Source organism: Peromyscus maniculatus, chromosome 8, assembly GCF_049852395.1.
Source record: "Peromyscus maniculatus bairdii isolate BWxNUB_F1_BW_parent chromosome 8, HU_Pman_BW_mat_3.1, whole genome shotgun sequence".
NCBI lineage: Eukaryota > Metazoa > Chordata > Mammalia > Rodentia > Cricetidae > Peromyscus > Peromyscus maniculatus.
In genome coordinates, this window is record NC_134859.1 from 54,147,511 (window position 1) to 54,168,503 (window position 20,993).

Below are 20,993 nucleotides of genomic sequence, written 5' to 3' on the forward strand. Positions count from 1 at the left end.
ATAGGTAATATAAAGCAGGAGGAGGCAGAGGGGATGTGAGGACAGAGGCAGAGGACACACACTCAGTGTCTGACCGCCCAGGACAGCACACAGGAGACAGGGTAGACTGGACACAGGAGCCTCACACTGACTGCCGCGACAGTGGAGGTGTGGGCGGAGTCAACCCGAGTGTCCATCAACTATGGTCAACTACCGAATGGAAAAGAAAACGTGGTATCTGCACATGCTGGAAAACCATCCAGCTTTTGTTGTTGTTGTTGTTGTTTTCGAGACAGGGTTTCTCTGTGTAGCTTTGCGCCTTTCCTGGAGCTCACTTGGTAGCCCAGGCTGGCCTCGAACTCACAGAGATCCACCTGCCTCTGCCTCCCGAAGTGCTGGGATTAAAGGCATGCGCCACCACACCGGCTCCATCCAGCTTTTAAAAAAGAAGAAACATAGGATGTGGTAGCACATGCCTTTAATCCCAACAGAGGCAGGCAGATGTCTGTGAGTTCAAGGCCAGCCTAGTCTATCTACAAAGCCAGTTCTAGATCAGCCAGGGCTACATAGTTCTTGTCTAAAAAAAGAAGAAAGAGGAAGAGGAGGGAGGAGTCGAAAGAGGAGGAAATCCCTATCATTTTCAACAGCTTAGATGAATGTGAAGGACGTTATGTGAAGTGAAGCAAGCCAGCACAGGAAGGTGAATTCTGCATGACCTTATTTAGATATACAATCGAAAACAGCCACATTCGTACAGGCCAGGGAGAGAATGGTAGTTCCAGGGAGAGGCGTCAAAGGCTAGGAACCTCAGCTAGACAGAAGGAGCAAGTTCAAGAGATCCATTATACTGCAACAATGTATCACAGCTATGAAAAGAACTAGGTAAAACCTCTAACAGTATTTTTAAATTAGGTGGGGGTGGTATGGGCACATGAAAGCAGGTGCCAGCAGAGCCCAAGGTGCTGGACCCCCCTGGAGCTGGAATTACATGGAGTTGTGAGCGCCTGACGTGGAGGCTGGGAATGGAACCCGGGTCCTCAGGAAGAGCTGTGCTTCACCACTGGTGACACCTCTCCAGCTGGAATTTTCTTTTCTTTCTTTCTGTTTGTTTGTTTCTTTTTGGGTTTTTGTTTGTTTGTTTGGTTGGGTTTTTTTTTTTTTTCTTCGAGACAGGGTTTCTCTGTGTAGCTTTATGCCTTTCCTGGAACTCACTTGGTAGCCCACGCTGGCCTCGAACTCACAGAGATCCACCTGGCTCTGCCTCCCAAGGGCTGGGATTAAAGGCTTGTGCTACTACCACCCGGCCCTTTTTTTCTTTTAATAGATTTATTCATTTTATTTTATGTGTGAGTGTTTTGCCAATGTTTGGTGACCGAGGGGGTCAGAAGAGGGTATTGGGTCCTCTGGAACTGTAATTACAAATGGTTCTGAACTGCCATGTAAGTGCTGGGAATTGAACCGGGGTCCAAGTGCTCTTAATTGCTGAGACATCTCTCCAGCCTCTGACCTAGGTAGGTTCTTACATCTCTAACTGTTCCTAAATATAAAGGGGACATGTTGGAGCTGGGTTGCACCTCCACACCTAGTCTAAGAATAAATTTTAAGGTTTGGGGAGATAGATAGCAGCTCTCTGGGTAAAAGCAATTCTGCTCAAGCATGAGGCCCTGAGTTCAGATCCCAGCATGGCTATAAAAGGCTAGCCATGACCAAGTGTGCCTGTAACTCCAGTACTGGGGGATGAGGGAGAAGGAAGCCTTTGCACACATATACACAGACACACGCACCCCTCCACACACAGATGAACACATACCCCCCAAAAGTAAATCTCCAATATTCTTTCCACAAAAGTAAGAAACAAGTGTGTGAGGGGTTACATATGCTAATCACGTCTGTAGCTCTCCCACAGCGTATACGGCCTTCAAGACATCATTCTGTACATTGTAAAGACATGCCTTTTTGTCAATTAAAAAACAAATTTGGAGCCAGCAAGATGGGTCAGCAGGGAAAGTCTGAGCTTGATCCCCAGGCAGGGCCCATATAGCGGAGAGAGAACCAACTTCCACAAATTGTCCTCTGACCTCCACACTGGAGCTGTGGCGCGCGCGCACCACACACACACCCACCCACACCCACCCACCCCCCACCCCACCCCCACACACGATAAATAATAAATAAGTGTAATTAATTAGTTTTAGGTCAATTTGGGCTAGTGCTATGGCTTAGCAGTACAGTGCCAACATTCACGAGCCCCGGGGTCACTCCCTAGGGAGATGATGCCGTGGATAAACGTGCTTGATGCGCAAGAATGAGGACCAGGGTTCGGATCCACAGAGCTGGAGAACAGGCTGGGCAGGTAGGGCAGTTGTGAAAAGTGATCGAAAAGGACATAAAATAACTTCAACACATGGGTATGCATGCCCAGGTAAGGAAGCACACATGCTACACACATGCATACACATGCAGGAAAGAAAAAAAATGAGGAAAAATGAATTCCTTGGGCAAATTGAAAGGTCCAGGAGAGGGTACAGACCAGAGTGGGCAGAGCTGGGCAGGGGCAGCCTCACCTCTCTCGGAGGGCTGGGTTTCGCAGGTCTGAAATGAGGGGCATGGTCCTCTTGAACTGCTCTATTTTGGAGCGAGTGGTTTCAATAATATCCCAGTTTCGGTCCTGAGTAAAAAATGAGAAACATCAAATGAATAAAAAAATAGGGCTGGAGAGATGGCTCAGAGGTTAAGAGCACTGGCTGCTCTTCCAGAGGTCCTGAGTTCAATTCCCAGTAACCACATGGTGGCTTGCAACCATTTATCACGTGATCTGGTGCCCTCTTCTGACCTGCAGGCTTACATGCAGACAGAACACTATATACACAATAAATAAATAAATAAATAAATAAATAAATAAATAAATAAATAAATAAATCTTTTTTTAAAAAATGGAAACATCAGAACACCCACGGCACTGGAGCCCGCCCACTTCCTCAGCTGGGGCAGGGCCATCTTGCCTCCCATCCTGTCCCACGTACCTTATACTCTTTGGCTAGTCTTGTGAGACGGCGATACAGCCCATGGGCCATGGACTCCATGGCCTCGGTCTGCAGCGTCAGGAAGCAGCCTGTCTTCCACTGGTTCCAGCTCTCCTCCCAGTCCCGCGTGATCTCCCACACTTGCTGGAGTGCATCCAGCTCCTGTCGGGAGCAGGAAGACAGACGGAGAGCCGTCGGCTCGGCAGCCCTCCTGACAGCCCACTCGGGTCCTTCCTTCACTTGTCCATCTGAGGATGGTGCTGCCTCTGGGTTCACATTTTCCCTCCACTCTCTTTGCCTCGAGGGCTTGTCAAATGCTAAGCATGTGAGAAGCTCCTCTACACTGAGTCTTAGGAAAATGCAAATGAGAACCCCAGTGTGATCCCACTTCACACCCGCTGAGGCTAGAACAACAGCAACACCGGTAAAGGGAAACGCATGTTGGCAAGGATACCCAGAAAAAGTAGGAATGCTCATCCATTTGCTAGTGGGAACGCGAAACGGCATGGCTGCTGTGGAAAACTGCTTGGCTGTGCCTCAAAAACTTAGAGCATTGTCATAGGATCTAGTGATTTTGTTGCTAGGCTTACACCCACAACAATTAGGAACAGGTGTCCGAACAAACTCAAGTACACGCACGTGTGTAGAAACCCTACTCACTACAGGGAAAGAGCAGAAATGACCTCACATACCTATCAGCTGGTGGGTGGGTGAACGAACAATGGAATATTAGTGAGCTATAAAAAGGAATGGAGCCGGGTGGTGGTGGTGCATGCCTTTAATCCCAGCCCTCGGGAGGCAGAGCCAGGCAGATCTCTGTGAGTTCGAGGCCAGCCTGGTCTACAGAGCAAGATCCAGGACAGGCACCAAAACTACGCAGAGAAACCCTGTCTCGAAAAACCAAAAAAAAAAAAAAAAGGTATGGAATACTGGAATACTGATACATGCTATAAACATACATGAGCTGTGGAAACACTATGTGAATGAAAGAAATCAGAGACAAAGGACCCCGCGGTCCCACTGGTAGGAACTGTCCAGGACGGGCAGATGTATACACATAGACAATAGGTTAACAGTTGGCATGGGCTAGAGGAGAGCGGATGGAGTGTCTGCTGACAGGAACACGATTTCCTCTTGTGGTAATGAAATTGATTTGTTTGGGGTTTTTAAATCATTCTTACAATATCTTTTTTCTAAAGATTTTTTTTATGTTATGAGTATAGATGTCTTGCCTGCATGTATGTCCATGCACCATGTGCATGTAGTGTCATAGGGTCCAGAAGAGGACATTGGAATCCCTGGAACTGGGATTACAGGCTATGTGAGCCTCCAAGTGGGTACTGGGAACCAAACCCAGGCCCTCTGAAAGAGCCGCTGAGGTGGCTGAATAAGAAAGGCCCCCACAGGCTCGTGTATTTGAATGCCTAGTCATCAGGGAGTGGAACTGTTTGGGAAGGATCAGGAGGTGTGGCCTTGCTGGAGGAAGTGTGTCAGTGGGGTGGGCTTTGACGTTCCCAAAGCCCAAGCCAGGCCCAGGGGCTTCCTCTTTCCTGATGTCTGTGAATGTGGATGTAGATCTCTCAGTTACTTCTCCAGCACCATGTGTGCCTGCCTGTCCCCATGGTCCCCACCATGACCGACCCCCTGAAACTGTAAGCCAGCCCTCGGTCAAATGCTTTCTTTTCTAAGAGTTGCCCTGGTCATCGTGCCTCTTCACAGCAATAGAGCTCTCAACCACGGAGCCATCTCTCCTGATGTGTGTGTGTGTGTGTGTGTGTGTGTGTGTGTGTGTGTGTGTGTGTGTGTGTGAGAGAGAGAGAGAGAGAGAGACAGAGAGACAGAGAGACAGAGAGACAGAGAGAGACAGAGAGCGCCACTGGGCACAAGCGGAGGTCAGACCACAGCTGTAGGAAGTTGTTCTTGCCCTCCACCTTTACACTTAGGCTTAGGAGGCAAGCTCTGTGCCTGCTGAGCCATCTCAGTGACCCTGTGGGAATGTTTTGAAATGGAGACCGAGGAGACAGCTTATGCAGCACCAGGAATAACCTAAATGCCACTACATTGTTTTAAATGGTGGTCTAATGTGTGAATTTTTACCTCAGTTTTAAAAAAAGCAAACAAACAAACACCCCCACAAAGCTGCTCATGAACTCCTCTGCCTCTGCCTGGCCCCAGCCATTCCCAGGCCCTCAGAACCCTGTCCTGACCCTGCCACTTTTCCCCGGTTTCCACGGGGCCCAGCTCAACACAGCACCTTCTCCAGGTTCTGGAGGTCCTTGGAGGCGGGCTGCTCGATCTTGAAGATGCCCAGGTTGGAGCGGAGGTTGTTCTCCTCTTCCCGCATGGCCATCAGCATGGCGCGCACCTGTGCGATCTGATCCAGAGCAGCCGTGTGGCCCACCGCGCTGGTGAACGGCCCTGTGGGAAGTCAAGGCAGGCTCTCGGGTCCATGGCCTCTGGAAAGGCCAGACTGTGGCTCTCTCAGCGGAGTGGGCAGATCCCACTGCTGCCCCCGTGAGAGAGGAAAGGGAAGGGGAACGGGGAGAATGATGGGTTGTCTTAGCAAAAATCACCAGACTCCACTTTGGCATCGACGGGGCTGAAGGACAGGAAGTCAGTGTAAGGACACAGGAGAGGTTGCTGGCCCGGGCCTTCCAACGGGAAACCCGTGGCCCCAGGTGAGCTCATTCCGTCCCCTCAAAGTTTGTTCCCTTTCCTGAGCTACCCACCCTCTTCTCCCCGCCCCAAACCTCCCGGTGCCACCCCCCCCCCCCATCTATTTTCACCTCCCCAGGACAGGAACGCTGAAGTCACAAAACCAAGACTAAAGGAGGAAGAGAGGTGGGTAAGGAATACCTTTGACCTCAAAATCTTCTAGAAGGTTGTGTGCCTTCTTCTTAAAGTCATCAGCCGAGTGGATGAGGCCCGTCTTGAATTTCTCCTTGTGTCTCTTCAGCATCTGCTCACTGTCCAGCAGTATTTGTTGGAAGGAGACCCACTCCCCATTGAGACTCTCTAGCATCTCCAGGACCTGGGAAGGACGGAGGACAGAATGACCCACAGGCAGAGGCATCCATATATGTAGACAACACTCTTGCAGTGAGCCACTCCCCAGCTCTCCATCAGTTAGCAGCCTCCTTCTGGCCCTCCAGACCAGAGTTCCTAAACAGAGCCTGTGCGTGCGTGCGTGCGTGCGTGCGTGCGTGCGTGCGTGCGTGCGTGCGTGCGTGCGTGCGTGCGTGCGTGCGTGCGTGCGTGCGTGCGATTGATCCTGAAGAAACCAGTCTCAAGTACCTGGGTCTAAAAGAAGTCCATAAACTGAGGGGAACTATTGTTTGAGTTGGCCTTGGTCCTCAGGAGTTCTGAATCTCCCTCACTTCTCTGCATGGCCCCTGATGGCCCAAGGTCCTCCATGTTGCCACTGCCATGCGCTTGACTTGGGTAGACCAAACACTGTGGGAACTTACACTGTCTGGAACCGGCACCTCATACTTCTCCAGAATGGTGAACTGCTCATGGATGGGAGGGATCTGAGTCTCCAGGTTGGGTAAGTCATGCTGCAGGGTGTCCATGAGCTGCAAACTGGCCCCCAGTTCCTCCAGTGTTTGGGGAGGGCGGCTGATTCTAAAAAGCAGCAAGAGAGTATTGGTGGGGGAGAGCACATGTACACACACACACACACACACACACACACACGTGCACACACACTCACATGTACACACACACATGTACACACAATACACACACGTGCACATATACTCACATGTACACACAATACACACACGTGCACACACACATGTACACACACGCACAAACACGCACACACACACATGTGCACGCACACTCACACGCACACATGCCCACATGTGCACACGCTCACACACGTTCACACACATGCATGCGCACACTCACATGCACGTGCGCGCACACACACACACGTGCACACATGCCCAAGCCAAGCCTTACTTCTCGGCGTTGTCCTTCAGATAGGTGTGCAGATCCATCAGGCGCCCGGCGGCCATCTCCTTGAGCAGGGTTGTAAACTTATTCTGCCACTCATTACAATGCTGCACCAGTGAGAACTTGAGGTGTGAGCAGTCCAGCAGAACGAACTGGATGTTGAGGACCGTCTCCTCCTTCTGCACATTGTTGGCCACCTCCGTGTAGCTGCAAGAGCCCCGGGTCTGCTCAGAGGGTTTTACTCCTTCACAGGTGACCCCAACACCACCTCCCCAGCCCTTACTCTCTCAATTCCTTCCACCCAAACCTACACTTCTAGACAGTTCTATTGCCAGGTGTCACCCAGGCCAACCCATCCTGGCAGACTGCTGTGGTCACGTCACCTTCCCAAGCACTGGACAGCACCAATCAGCAGTCACAACCTTTCCCGGGGTCCCACAGCCTTGGAGTAGCCCAGGCTGGGGCTGGGCTCACACCACATGGCTTCTAGCTCAGTCGCCTCTAGCAGTTTGGTTTAGGAGACAGGGTTTTTGCATTTTACCAGGCTGGCCTCAAACTCCTGAACACAAGTGGTGTTCCTGCCTCAGCTTCCTGTAGTGGAACCACCGATGGACCGACCCTGCATGCTTTTCTTCTGGGACTGGGACTATCCTGAGTCTTTGTTTCCTCATCCATAACGTAGTGGTGGCCACAGGACAGCATCAGGGGACAGGCTGCCGCATGGAAGGCCCTCTGTCTGCCTCCGGTCCTGTGTCCATGCCTTGGCCTGTCCGCTTTGTGGGGACACACTAAAGGGCTCCCATCTGTACTCAGTCCCTGTTCTTTCCTCCCACGCCCCCATCTCTACCTGATGAAAGCCTACCCCTCTTAGGACGCACAGCCTCTCAGGTACCGTCTTCACAAAGCCTTTCCTGGTACCTCTGGCCAGAAATCCTCTCTTTCCGCTTTACTGTGGATTTCAAAATTCCCCAGAGGTCTGTGTGCTAAGTTCCAGTCTGCAGCCTGGCACTACCATGAGTTGGTGGAAATCGGTGAACCAAGGAGAGAGTCTTCCCATCACTGGGGTTATGCCTTGGAGGGTCCCACGCCCCGCCCCCCAGCTCTGTCTCTCCTTTATTCTACGCCATGAGGTTTATGGCCTTGCATCCACTACAGTGTACATCTACAAGCCCAAAGCAGTGGTGTCCACTGGCCAAGGGCTAAAATTTCCCCCAACTGTGAACCAAAACAAAACTCCTTTCTGAATAGGTTGATTTTCCTCAAGTATTTTTTATTTTTTATAGTAATAGACACCAACTGAACTGCTTCCCCCCCTCCCCCCCCCCCCCCCCCCCCCGCAGCTGAGCTGGTACGGTCATAGCCAGTGCCTTACAAGCTTCCAGAGTTCACATCACACACGTATGTATGTATACTCATACACATGTACACTGAATAACCTCACAGCATCCTACTATAGGTTACATAATATCTATCGCACAGGAAACTGAGGCCTGGGGAATCCGAAACCCTGCCCGAGAGTACATAGCCAGGCAGTGTTCGGGCTGGGCCCAGGCCTTCCTAGCATGCCAAGGCTCCCACTCTCACGGCCACGCATTTGTCTTCCTCACTACGTTATTGCCCCTGAGGAGAAAGACCTGTAGATTTCTTTTCTTTCTTTTAAAAAATCTTCATGGCCCATAGGAGATTTGTACTGAATAAATGAATGGCCATGGCCAGGGGACCATGAAAAGATGGCAGTCACTTCACAGTCAGAACTTAAGAATCCTCTTTCGTTTAGCTCCAGCCCGTCACCTTAGGGTTGTTAGAGTGGAAGGTCCCCCCTCTCTGCCCCCCACTCCTGCCTCCTGCCTCCCTTCCCCCCCCCCCCCCCCCCCCCCGTTTCCCTTTTTTTAAGGCATGGTCTTGCTGTGCATCTCAAGCCACACACTACGCTGCCCCTGTTGCAGCTCCCACGGCTGGGATGACGGAACGAGCCAGGACACCAGCTCCTCCACCTTTTCCGTCGCTAGCCTCCCTCCTCCCCACAACCCTGCTGTGCTCCAGACACCTGCCTTTCCCTAGACCTTGCCCAGCCTCTCTCTGGATCTCTGCCCTCAGGAAGGGAAGGTCCAGGGCTCTTCTCTGCAGCTCAGGGCACACAGCGTCCAGACCTGCCGTGCCCAAGCCCACTCACCGGGCAATGTCAGCATCAAAGGAAGAGACAGGGGGGTTGAGGCGCTGGTAGCGGCGAATAAAGGAGTCCTTGTTGATCTCCCAGATCTCCCGATACATGTCCCAGGTCTTGAGGTAATTCTGCAGCAGGCTTGCGTTGTTAGTCATCCCGCTGCTGATCTGGGACTGGATCTTCTTGATGTCCTCATCTCGCTCTTCAAAGGGTGGAGAAAGAGGCTTCTCACTGATATGCACCCCAGTCCCAGCTCCAGCCTGGCCCCGGCACTGCCCTGGGCTCTCCACTCTGTCAGTTCCCCACTAAAATGTACTCAAACATGAGCATTAGAAAACAGAGGAGATCTCGAAAAAACCACAAAACAAACAAACAAACAAAACAGAGGGGAGGGGCTGGGAGGTGGCTCAGAGGTTAAGAGCACTGGTTGCTCTTCCAGAGGTCCTGAGTTCAATTCCCAGCACCCACACGGTGGCTCACAAGCATCTGTAATAAGATCTGGCGCCTTCTTCTGGTGTGCATGAGGATGGAGCACTCATAGACATAAATAAATCTTAAAAAGAAACGGGAGCTAGAGCTCAGTGGTGAAGAGGAACCAGGTTCTATTCCCAGCACCCACGTGAGGCTCACAACCATCTGTAACTTCAGTTCCAGGGATCCAAGGCCTTCTTTCTGGACTTGGTAGGCACAGACCTACATTCAAGCAAAATGCCCATACACATGAAAGAAGAGTGAATGAGTCTTCAAAGAGAAGAGGAAAGAGGATGCAGGAGGGCCGATCTCGCCCTGCATCCTCTCCCTCTCTCCCTCCCTGCCCCCCTCGGGAATCAAGGCCTCTTCCAGTCCCAACACGAGTCTCAAACTTATCCTTGCTCCTCTTCCGGCCCAGTTTTCAAACCCACAGCAGTCAGTCACCTAATCGCAAGCTCCTCCCCCGGTTTGGCTCTTTGGCCTGGTTTCCCATCAGCCACAGGGATGACTGGCCCGTGTGGATGAAATGCCCTCATCTGTCCTCCTAACTCTGCCCGGTCTAAGTGCCCGCTGTGTGCCCTCCCCACAGCCCGCTCACCCACAATCACATGGATGGGTTCTCGATTTATCTTGCGTTTGATGAGGATGTCGGGGAGGCGGCGGAAGATGGAGATGGTGGCGAAGAGGTGACTGGCAATGTCGTTGACCACACTTGCCAGAGTCTGCAGAGTCGGGGAGAACTCCACCTGCCGGGAAGCGCGGAGGAGCTTAGGGCACTCGTGGAGAGACACAGGCCTCGAAGCCTCTAAGGCTGAACACCTCAGAGCTGGGCCTGGAGGCCCAGAAGACAGTCAAGGCCCAGGATGACGTTTATGAGCAGAGAGAGGGGCTGGAGAGATGGTTCAGCGGGTAATGGCTGCTCTTCCAGAGGACCTGGTTCAATAAATACCTAGCACCCACATGTCAGCTCACAGTGGTCTGTAACTCCAATTCTAAGGCATTCATTACCCTCTTCTGGCTTCTGCAGACACCAGGCACACATGTGGTGCACAGACATACATGCAGGCAAAACACCCACACATTTAAAAAAAAAAAAAATTGGGAGAAAATAACAATTGGCTGTGGGGTGCCAAGCCTGGAAGGAAACATCTGCCACCCAACTCCCACACCTGGGAGTTAGGGATCATCACAGAAGGCGGGTTGGGGGGAGAGACTGTAAGGGCCCCAAGGACCAGGAAGTCTGCTGGGAGACTCTCCTAGAAATGGCAGGGAAATTCACCCATGATTCCTCAGCAATATGGCTGCCTAAGCAAGACCCGGACAAGGACACCACCGACAGCCACGTTAAGTCGGAAGAGTGAAATCTCATGGGGTCTAACCCTAGAGAACAAACTCTAACTGCAGCCGACCAACGCTGAGGGTGGGGGACCAGTCTCCCCCAAGAAGGGGCCCCTGCTTGGTTGCCCAACACCACGTGCTCACCCCTGAAATCAGACACACATAAGCAACACTAACCAGAATCGGCAGGTTATACGTATATGTGAAGGAAAGGGGGTCATGAATTTGAGAGGGAGCAAGGTCGGGGGACATGGAAGGTGTAGGAGGGAAGAGAAGTGGGGAAATGATGTGATTATATTTTAATGTTTTCAATTTTTAAATTTTCAAGAAGAACAGGAAGAAGCCGAGGACGCAGGTGGGGTGGTTTTGAGGTGTTGGCACTCGGTGGCCCCTTACCTGTGCCACGCCCCCCTGCCCTTCATTCTGTAAAATGACAAGGACCCGGAAGAGTGGGTTTGGAGTCGTCTTCCCGTCCCCACTGATGGCCTTGGAAAGTTCCAGCAGTGACCACTTCACATTCATGCGCAGGGCATCCTCCATCATGTGATCCAAGCGTATTGTGTAGAGCAGCCACTGCTGCTGAATCTGTGGGGGGTGGGGGTGGGGGGTTCTTCTAGAGAGACCAGCTCAGGACCTGGGAACGTGGGCACCAGCTGATGGGAGACAAGCAAGATGGCCACAGAAATGCAGGGCCCTGGGGTGGGAGGACAGCTCTGCTGTTAAGAGCACTGGCCGCTCTTACAGAGGACTTGGGTTCAGTTTCCACCACCCACATGGCAGCTCGTGACCTGACACCCTCCTCTGGCCACCGAGTGCAGCAGGGTACACACATGGTACACATACATGTGGACAAAAACACTCACAAATAGAAAAACAAATCTTTAAAGGAACAGAGGCAAGATCCTGAATGCCGCAAGAGGAGAGAGGCTTCAAACACTGAAGGCGGGCTGCATTTGGGACCAGGGGAGGACATTTGAGAAACACACATTGGCGAACGGGCCAGGAGGGTAGTAGTGAGGTAGGAGGGTATGTGGGCTTCCCTACCACAACCCCCATCGCAGGGTGCCTACATCAGGGCCATCATTCTTGAACACTTCGTAGGAGTTGGTCATGATGTTCACCACATCCTGGTGCAGGTTCACCAGCTTCTGCTGTACAGTCATCCGGTGCTCTCTCTGGGCCTCCTCGAACTCCAGGTCTCTGTACACCCGTTTGCCCGTGATGCGCACCAGCAGCATCTCCGACATCTCCTGGGCCTTCCAGCCGATGGTCAGAGTGGACGCCTTGAAGTCGTTCACAATCGTCTGCACCTGGAATCAGACCCACGAACAGTCACAGGTGGCACCTCCCATGACATACATCCCCTCCAACTGTGCAGACACCTTGTATATTCCTTCCCGTGAAGGTTGGGTTGGGGTCCTCTGGACCTGATTCTACTCTTCCACTTAGCCTCCTGACAGAATTTCTGACATAAAAAAAAAAAAATCCTTCCCTTTAGTGGGGAAATACTTGCCTAACCATGCATAAGACCTCGGGATCAATTCTCAGCACCAAATTTTAAGGGGGGAGGGAGTCCTTATCCCAGCATATTTAATTTATTTATATTTATTTTATAGCGCCTTCCATCAGCCTTTCCGACCTTCAGAGTCTGGTGGCGGTGGCCTACCTTGCTGGCATGTATGCGGCACTCCGTGATGAAGAAGGCACTGGCCCCTTTAAGAGCCCAGTGCAGCTTCTTCAGTCCTGGGTGGATCTTCTTATCCAGGAATCGGATCCGCTCTTTGAACAAGGCCTGCTCATCTGGGGACAGCATGGCAATAATCCTGTGCATGAGAGAAGATCGGTAGCTGGTAGAGAAAACTGTGAGGGCCTCTTCTCCTGCCAGGAAACTTGGCAGTCTCTGAAACTTGCATTCTAGCCTAGGGCTCCCGGAAGAAGCTGTGATCATGCAAACGTTACACACAGTGTGCTGGCCAGGGGCTGGCGAGATGGCTCAGTGGTTAGAGACACTTGCCACTGAATCTGAAGATCTGAATTCAATTCGTGGGACCCACATAGTGGAAGGAGAGAACTGACTCCCACAGGCTGACCTCTGATCTCTACATGCACACCAAGGCTGGAGAGAGGGCTCAGCAGTTAGGAGCACTTGCTTTTACTTAGGACTCAGGTTCAATTCCCTGCCCCTACATGATGTTTTGCAACCATTTGTAACTCAAGTCCTAGGGGATCTGACACCCTCTTCTGGCCTCCTCAGGTACCAGGCCTGTATGTGGAGCACAGAGAAAACACCCACGCACACTAAATAAATAAATAAAATGTAAGATGTGCTACCCAACACTAGCTGTATGTAGCTTGAAATGTGGCCTATGCCAGGGGCAATTTTTTAATTAAGTAATTTAAATGGAAGTAGCTACATGCAGCTAACGGTCACCACATTGAATGTATCCTTTCTAGACGGTCAAAGAGAACAAATGTTCCATCCCCTTTGGACTTTCACTGAGGTGAGAAAGGTCTGTAAGACTGTCTTCCCGAAATCCGTCTATTAAAACCTTCCCTTCTGCTGTGGTATACTAGGCCTTGGGGGCTGGTTAGAACGTGGATGGGATTGGTGTCTTGAGGAGGAGACCTAAAAGGGCTCCCAGCTCATTCTACACAGAAGACTGTCAGGTGGCCATTTAGGGACCAGGAGCTGGAGGACCTCACCTGACGCTGGCCCTGCCCCTCCCTTGACCGTGAACCTCCCAAGCTTCCAGAACTGTGGGCAATGAGTTTGGTTATTTCTAAGCCATCCAATCCATGATACTTGCACAAAGATGGGTTCCAGCAGGTCAAAGGCTGGGGGATGAGACTAGATGGGAGACACATGGCCTTGCTTCAGTGACTCTGATGCTATTCCATGCCCATGATCCTAATGTCACCCCGTTTTGAGTGCCCTGGGCTGGTTACTTTGGCTCTCTCCCGTTACGGGATAGAACTAGCGGCAGGGCCGAAAGAGCGGGAAATGGGAAAGTGTGTTTCAGGACGGAAGAAAGACGATGGGTGGGAACCTCGCGGCACAGACCACGTCCTCAGGCAGCTGCGGTAAACACAAGGCTGTGACGAGGACCGAGGACCGAGGACGGCAGCCCACCTATTGTAGTCTCGAGCGACAAGGAGCAGGTTCTCCCGGAGAATGCGCAGGTCCTCGGCGCGTTCAGCCACGTTCATCACATAGTGTGGCGTCTCAAACAGCAGGCGCTCCCAGTAGTCAATCTCCACGAAGAGAACCAGGAGCATCCTGGGGGGGAAGGCAGAGCAGCTGAGGGCGCCGGGAGGGGTGTGGGAGCACAGAGGGACCATCTGACAGAAACCAAGCAGGCCTTCCAGGTGACAGGCAGACAGGGCACAACTGTCGCTGCTCCCCCAAACCATGAGAACAGCAGCCTCGGGGATTTCTGGGCGTCTGGGGCAAACGCCCACACAGGTACAGGGTGACAACGAGTAGTCCTGGAAGATGAACAGGAGATGACCTGGGTTTGGAGCAGAAGGGGAATTCTAAGTGGGCCATAGCAACAGCTGGAAACTACCGAGCTCTCTAAAACCCCGGGGACTGTGGCTTCAAGGAAACTTCTAGAAGGGGCTTTGAAAGTGAGGCTCAAACAGGAAGGCCAGTATTAAATTCAAGAAGAAGCTTCCCCGTGTCCTTCCCTGACTCTGCAGAACAGGGGCCTCAACCTGTCTGTTGAGGTACAGGGACAAGCAGAAGACGACCTTGACTGGGGACTCCAGGCCCTGAAGAGTAGGAGTAGCCTGAGAGTGAGCGGGGTATACACAGCCATCCACAAGCTCAGAACTAAGACCCTAGCCTTCTGGCTTCCTGAGAAATCCACACTATGGCCAGTAGACCGGAGGTCCCAAGTGTCAAGATGTATTTGAAGACACGAGGTACACCAAGAAAGGACCCCGTTTGGAAGATTTTTCTGAGGTCTCTGACTAGCGTGGGAGGAAATGTCTAATGATGACTTTGGGAACACTTCTCAAGAGCTGCCCTGTTGATCCCAGCAACAGTCACTGTTGACAAACCCCACCCATCCCACCCACCCCCAGCCACCCCACCCACCCCCCAGAGCTTCCAATCAGTTTCCAGTTCCTTTCCTACAATGTGAATACAATGCACCCGTGCTTTCCTATTCTTTCTAATTTGCAAGGGCTCTTGTTCCTTGCTTTGGTATTTTGCTACCCAGGCTGGCCTTGAACTCCCTGAGGATGACCTTGAACTCCTGATATTCCTGCCTCCATCTCCCAAGTGCTGGGGTTAGGGGCACACACCACCATGTCCAGGTGCCAGTGACTCTCATGTCCTGTTCTCTCTTACGAGTTCTCTTTCATTGCGTGACAGTTCTGTTATTTTTCATGTGTATGCCAAGCAGACCTTTGGCTCTCTTCTGGCTGCTGGTTTGTTAAGGTTTTCACCCTTGGTACTCACAAAGTTCAAAATGATGGCAAAAGAACTCAAAAATCCAAACAAGGAAAAAGTAAAATAAACAGAAAACAGGAAAAAGAGGGCACAGGGTATTGGTTAGAGAAGACCTTCTCTAGAGAAAAAAATTTCTAGAGAAAAAATAGAAAATACCCTATTTATAATTTTATGTTGTGTTAGAGGGAATGCTGTGTTGAATATAAAAATTAATTTCACTTATTAATGACATCCCAAAGCATAAGAGTCCTGAGTGTCCTTTGCCTCCAGTCTACCGAGATCCCCTTTCCATTCAGTCGGCCATTCCTCTGCCACACCCAGGGATCCTTCACAGCTCCTCTGGAGGCTGCGTCCAGCTTCCTCTGCCTCACCAGCGCTTGTTTCAAGTTTATCCAAACCACCGGCTCCCTGACCTCACGAAAACCTTCAGGTCGTGATTTTACTTCCTTCCTGTTCACTCCCCGCACTGACCCCGCTGACCTTTCTTTGTGCTTTTGATTTGTTCTCTACGCTGGGAATGGAAGGCACTTTCCAGGGCCTGGTCCATGCTAACTCCAGCGAGCTAACAGCTCTCAGGCCCAGCCCCTCATCTCAGCCACTCTATTAGCAATATCTCGAACAGTCTATTATCTCTAATTAGTCTAATATCTCACAAAAACTCCACCACAAGCCAGCCATGTTAGCGCATGCCTTTAAGCCCAGCACTCGGGAGGCAAAGGCAGGCGTATTGACTGCAAGTTTGAGACTAGCCTGGCCTATAGACATTTCAAGTTCCAGGCAGGGGTGGGGGTGGGGGTTGAAATCTATTACCCTGCAGGCTCAGTCATGTGAACGCAGCTGAGCAACGCTGATGAAAACCGCAGATGAGTCCAGCCTCACTCTGAATTCTCCCCTGAGGCCTGCCAGGCTCCCCAGGCTACAGCCTGTGTCTTTCCCAGTGTGCTCGCTGACTATCTTCATCCAGATTTCAAGTTGTATTACAAAGGATAGTAACAAAAACACTGCGGTATGGGTATGGAAACAGACATTTCGATCAATGGAATAAAACTGAAGACCTGGACATCACTCCAGACACCTACAGACGGCTTATTTGTTCATTTGTTTGTTTTTTTTTTTTTTTTTTTTTTTTTTTTTGGTTTTTCGAGACAGGGTTTCTCTGTGTAGCTTTGCGCCTTTCCTGGAGCTCACTTGGTAGCCCAGGCTGGCCTCGAACTCACAGAGATCCGCCTGGCTCTGCCTCCCGAGTGCTGGGATTAAAGGCGTGCGCCACCAACGCCCGGCCATTTGTTTGTTTTTTGAGACAGGGTTTCTGTGTAGCCCTGGCTGTCCTGGAACTCATTATGTAGATCAGGCTGGCCTCGAACTCATAGATCCACCAGCCTCTGCCTCCTAGGTGCTGGGACTAAAGGAGTGTTGCCACCATGCCTGGCTGATAGCTGATTTTTGCCATGGGTGTCAGGGTCCCCTGAAACTGGAGTTACAGACAGGTGTGAGCTGCCATGTGGGTGCTGGGAATTGAACTCAGGTCCTCTGGAAAAGAAGAGTCAGTGCTCTTAACCCCTGAGACATCTCTCCAGCCTGTTAGCTGATTTTTAAAAAGAAAAAAAAAATACACACTGGAGAAAAGAAAGCATCTTCAACAAATGGTGCTGGTTAAACTGGACGGCTGAATGGAGAAGAATGAAAAGAGATCCGTGTCTACCATCCTGCACAAAACTCAACTCCAAATGGATCACAGACCTCACCATAAGATCAGATGCCCTGAATCTGGCAGAACAGGGGAATAGGCTTGAGGTCAAGAAAGGCCTTTCTGAACAGCATGCTAACAGCAAAGGCATTGAGATCAACAATGAATAACTGGGACCTTATGAAGATACAGTTTCCATACAGAAAGGACACCATCGTTTGAGCAAAGCTGCAGCCTACAGATTGGGGAGAAATCTTGAACAATCATCTGTCTTCAGGGCACTCTCTGAAATCCCACTCTTCCCCAAGCTGGTCTCTCCCAGGGCAAAGCCATCAGGTGAGGACTCCATCTGCTTCCTGCAGCAGACTGTGTGAACTGACCTGTCCCACGATGAGGCTCCCTGCACATTGATGACTGGAGAATCCCTTCTCCTTCGTACTGACGCTCCCTGGGGCTCTCTCCTCCCTCAGGAGCGACACTCTGCTGTGCCGACAGCTCCCTCAACATACTACTCCCTTCCCACCACTGGAATACGGCCAAACTCTGTCCTTTCAAAAGAGAATATACTAAAAACAACCCGCCCTTGATTCCTACTGTCCTCCAGGTACCGTCCTCTGCCCACTTTTTTTTTTTTCTTTCTGAGACAGGGTTTCTCTGTGTAGCTTTGAAGCCTGTCCTAGATCTCGCTCTGTAGCCCAGGCTGGCCTCCAACTCACAGAGATCCGCCTGGCTCTGTGTCCTGAGTGCTGGGATTAAAGGCGTGTGCCTCCGCCCCTTCTCCATCATTCTCATCCCAAGGGTAGGCACCCCACTCCCAGCCCTTCCTCTCCACCCCACCCACACCTCTTAGAGAACTCACCAAGAATTCCCACAGCTACACCAAAGGAGACGTTGTAGCTTCTTGGTCCTATCGTTTCCAACCTTTGGGTAGACTTTTAGAAATATACTTTTATCTTATTTTGTGAATACGGCTGTTTTGCCTACATGTACATCTACGTACCACCTCTGGAAAGCCAGAAGGGAGCACTGGATCCCCTAGAACTATAGTTACAGATGGTTGTGAGACTCCATGTGGGTGCTGGGAACTGAACCCCGGTTTCTCTGGGAAAGCAGCCATTTACCACTCAGCCATTTCTCCAGCCCCTCTCTGCTGGTTTTAGTACAATGGTGAACCCCCACTTTCTGAATACGCCCCTTTCCTCAGACCCACTCTCCCCCCACCCCACTCTCCCTGTGATCTCTTCACTTACAATTGTCCTCTACAGTCTTGAGGCTCATTTCACTGGGGCACAGTAAGGAATCTGCTACCTCTCTAGTCCCCTTAAATGGGGAACCGGAAGGTTCTTCATCTCCGGTAATTCCTCCAGGTTGAACTAACCCACTCTCACGGCTTCAGTTGCCTCTGAAAGCTGATCAGTTCCCCAATCTACCCAGCTGAGCTCTGTGTCCAGCTGCCCAAAGACATCTCTCCCCAGCTTGTCCCCCCGGGGCCTCAAACCTAATGTGTCCACAGACAGAGGAGTCATCGCAAGACTTGGAGCTCCTGTCTGAGGACAGAGCATCCAAGGAAGAGGACCACCCCAGGAAGAGGACACCCCAGGAAGAGGACACCCCAGGAAGAGGACACCCCAGGAAGAGGACCACCCCAGGAAGAGGACCACCCCAGGAAGAGGACCATCCCAGGAAGAACAGCACACAGGAGCACAGCACACAGGAGCACACAGGAGGACGGCACACAGGAGCACACAGGAGCACACAGGAGGACAGCACACAGGAGGACACAGGAGGACAGCACACAGGAGGACACAGGAGGACAGCACACAGGAGGACACAGGAGGACAGCACACAGGAGGACACAGGAGGACGGCACACAGGAGGACACAGGAGGACGGCACACAGGAGGACCACCCCGGAAAAGCACTACCACACCTACCCACAGACCAAGGACTGTGTGCATGCCTTCCCACGGCCTCACTTTCCAACATCCTACCCATTACTAACTCATTATAAAGCAAAACTCAGAAATTCAGTTCTCTCCAAGGAATGTATAACTCCAATGCCATGATAAATGGCATTATTTATATCTTAAACTAGAAGACATACTCCATCTAAAGGGCTAGAGTCACAATTGTCACCATATAGGAATATGGACCTCATATGGCTACATTTTCTGACTTCAAGACAGGCCAGCAGAGTCAATTCCTTTTTTTTTTTTTTCTTTTTTTTTAAAGACAGGGTCAGACTGGAGAGATAGCTCAGTGGTTAAGAGCACTGGCTGCTCTTCCAGAGGACCCGGGTTCAATTCCCAACACCCACATGGTGGCTCACAACCATCCATAATGGATCTGGTGCCCTCTTCTGGCCTGCAGGTGTGTATGCAGACAGAACACTGAATACATAATAAATAAATAAATCTTTAAAACAAGCAAACAAACAAAAAAGACAGCATCTTACTATGTAGCAGCTCTAGCTGTCCTGGAACTCACTATGTAGACCAGGCTGGCCTCAAACTCACAGAGATCAGCTTGCCTCAGCCTCACCAGTGCTGGGATTAAAGGCATGCACTTCCATACCCACTCAAAAAGTCAGTTCTTCTACAAACACCTACACTGTTTACACCATCACCAACTCCTACTGAATAAACTAAGGCGGTGACTTCTAGACTGCTAGCATTGGTCTCTCCTCCACTGAAATAGTAGCAGCCAGAGGTGTGCGCTTTATATAGCTATTCGTTAAACTGAATACACGATTTTTAAGTATGTCTGTGTGTGTGTGATATATTTTATAATAAAAACTGTTCTTAGGGCAGGAGAGATGGCTCAGTGGTTAAGAGCACTGGATGCTCTTCCAGAGGACTCAGTTCAATTCCCAGCACCCACGTGGCAGGTAGCAACCCTCTGCAGCTCCAGTTTCAGGGGACCCAATACTTTCTTCTGACCTCAGACACATACATATGAACACTTATACACATAAAATAATAATTTAAAAAATTAATGTTCAACCAGGCGGTGGTGGTGTGCACCTTTAATCCCAACAATTGAGAAGCAGAGCCAGGCAGATCTCTGTGAGTTCAAAGCCAGCCTGGTCTACAGAGCGAGATCCAGGACAGGCACCAAAACTACAACAGAGAAACCCTGTCTCAAAAAAACAAACAAACAGCCGGGCGGTGGTGGCGCACGCCTTTAATCCCAGCACTCGGGAGGCAGAGGCAGGCGGATCTCTGTGAGTTCGAGGCCAGCCTGGTCTCCAAAGTGAGTTCCAGTAAAAGGCGCAAAGCTACACAGAGAAACCCTGTCTCGAAAAAAAAAAAATTAATGTTCTAATAAAAGAAAAGGAAAACTATTTTAAACAATAAGATATGTATAAAAATAGATGCAGGGTCAGTCAGCTCAAATGGCCAGAACTGCAGTGAGCTATATAAAGCTGATGAATTATTTCTGGGACTGAGCTGGACTGGGCTGCCCTTTGGCTGAGATTCATGTGTGCATCTGGATAAACTGCACACACACACACACACACACACACACACACACACACACACACTGTGCGTGCACACCATTTGACATACTTGCTCCTGATTGGCATCCAGAGAGGTTACCTCAAAGGGTACTCTCCTTTTTCTTTCTTTTTTAAGATTTATTTATTTATTATGTATACAGTGTTCTGCCTGCATACACACCTGCATGCCAAGAGGGGGCACCAGATTATATTATAAATGGTTGTGAGCCACCATGTGGTTGCTGGGAATTGAACTCAGGACCTCTGGAAGCTCGCCAGTGGCCTTAACCTCTGAGCCATCTCTCCAGCCTGGTACGCTCCTCTTTCAACCCCAACTGTTCTTAACCTCAAGAAGCACTGGCTGAGACCCACAGAAATCCTTGGGGCGCTCTGCCTCCAGGAAGTCATACAGCTTGT

General features: G+C 50.8%; 1 protein-coding gene across 2 annotated transcripts in view; it reads right to left on the minus strand.

Moving 5' to 3' along the window:
- The window catches only part of Dnah2 (dynein axonemal heavy chain 2), a 116,344-nt gene that overhangs the window by 60,738 nt on the left and 34,613 nt on the right, over positions 1–20,993 (minus strand). For both annotated transcript variants that reach the window (XM_042282265.2, XM_015992328.3), the window contains exons 15-26: positions 14,066–14,212; positions 12,602–12,758; positions 12,006–12,245; positions 11,332–11,520; positions 10,196–10,343; positions 9,136–9,328; positions 6,969–7,169; positions 6,470–6,626; positions 5,859–6,033; positions 5,257–5,420; positions 3,003–3,164; positions 2,544–2,647 (exon numbers count right to left, since the gene is read on the minus strand). In XM_042282265.2, coding sequence (XP_042138199.1) covers positions 2,544–2,647; positions 3,003–3,164; positions 5,257–5,420; positions 5,859–6,033; positions 6,470–6,626; positions 6,969–7,169; positions 9,136–9,328; positions 10,196–10,343; positions 11,332–11,520; positions 12,006–12,245; positions 12,602–12,758; positions 14,066–14,212 — 2,037 coding nt within the window. The remainder of the gene's footprint in view (positions 1–2,543; positions 2,648–3,002; positions 3,165–5,256; positions 5,421–5,858; positions 6,034–6,469; positions 6,627–6,968; positions 7,170–9,135; positions 9,329–10,195; positions 10,344–11,331; positions 11,521–12,005; positions 12,246–12,601; positions 12,759–14,065; positions 14,213–20,993) is intronic.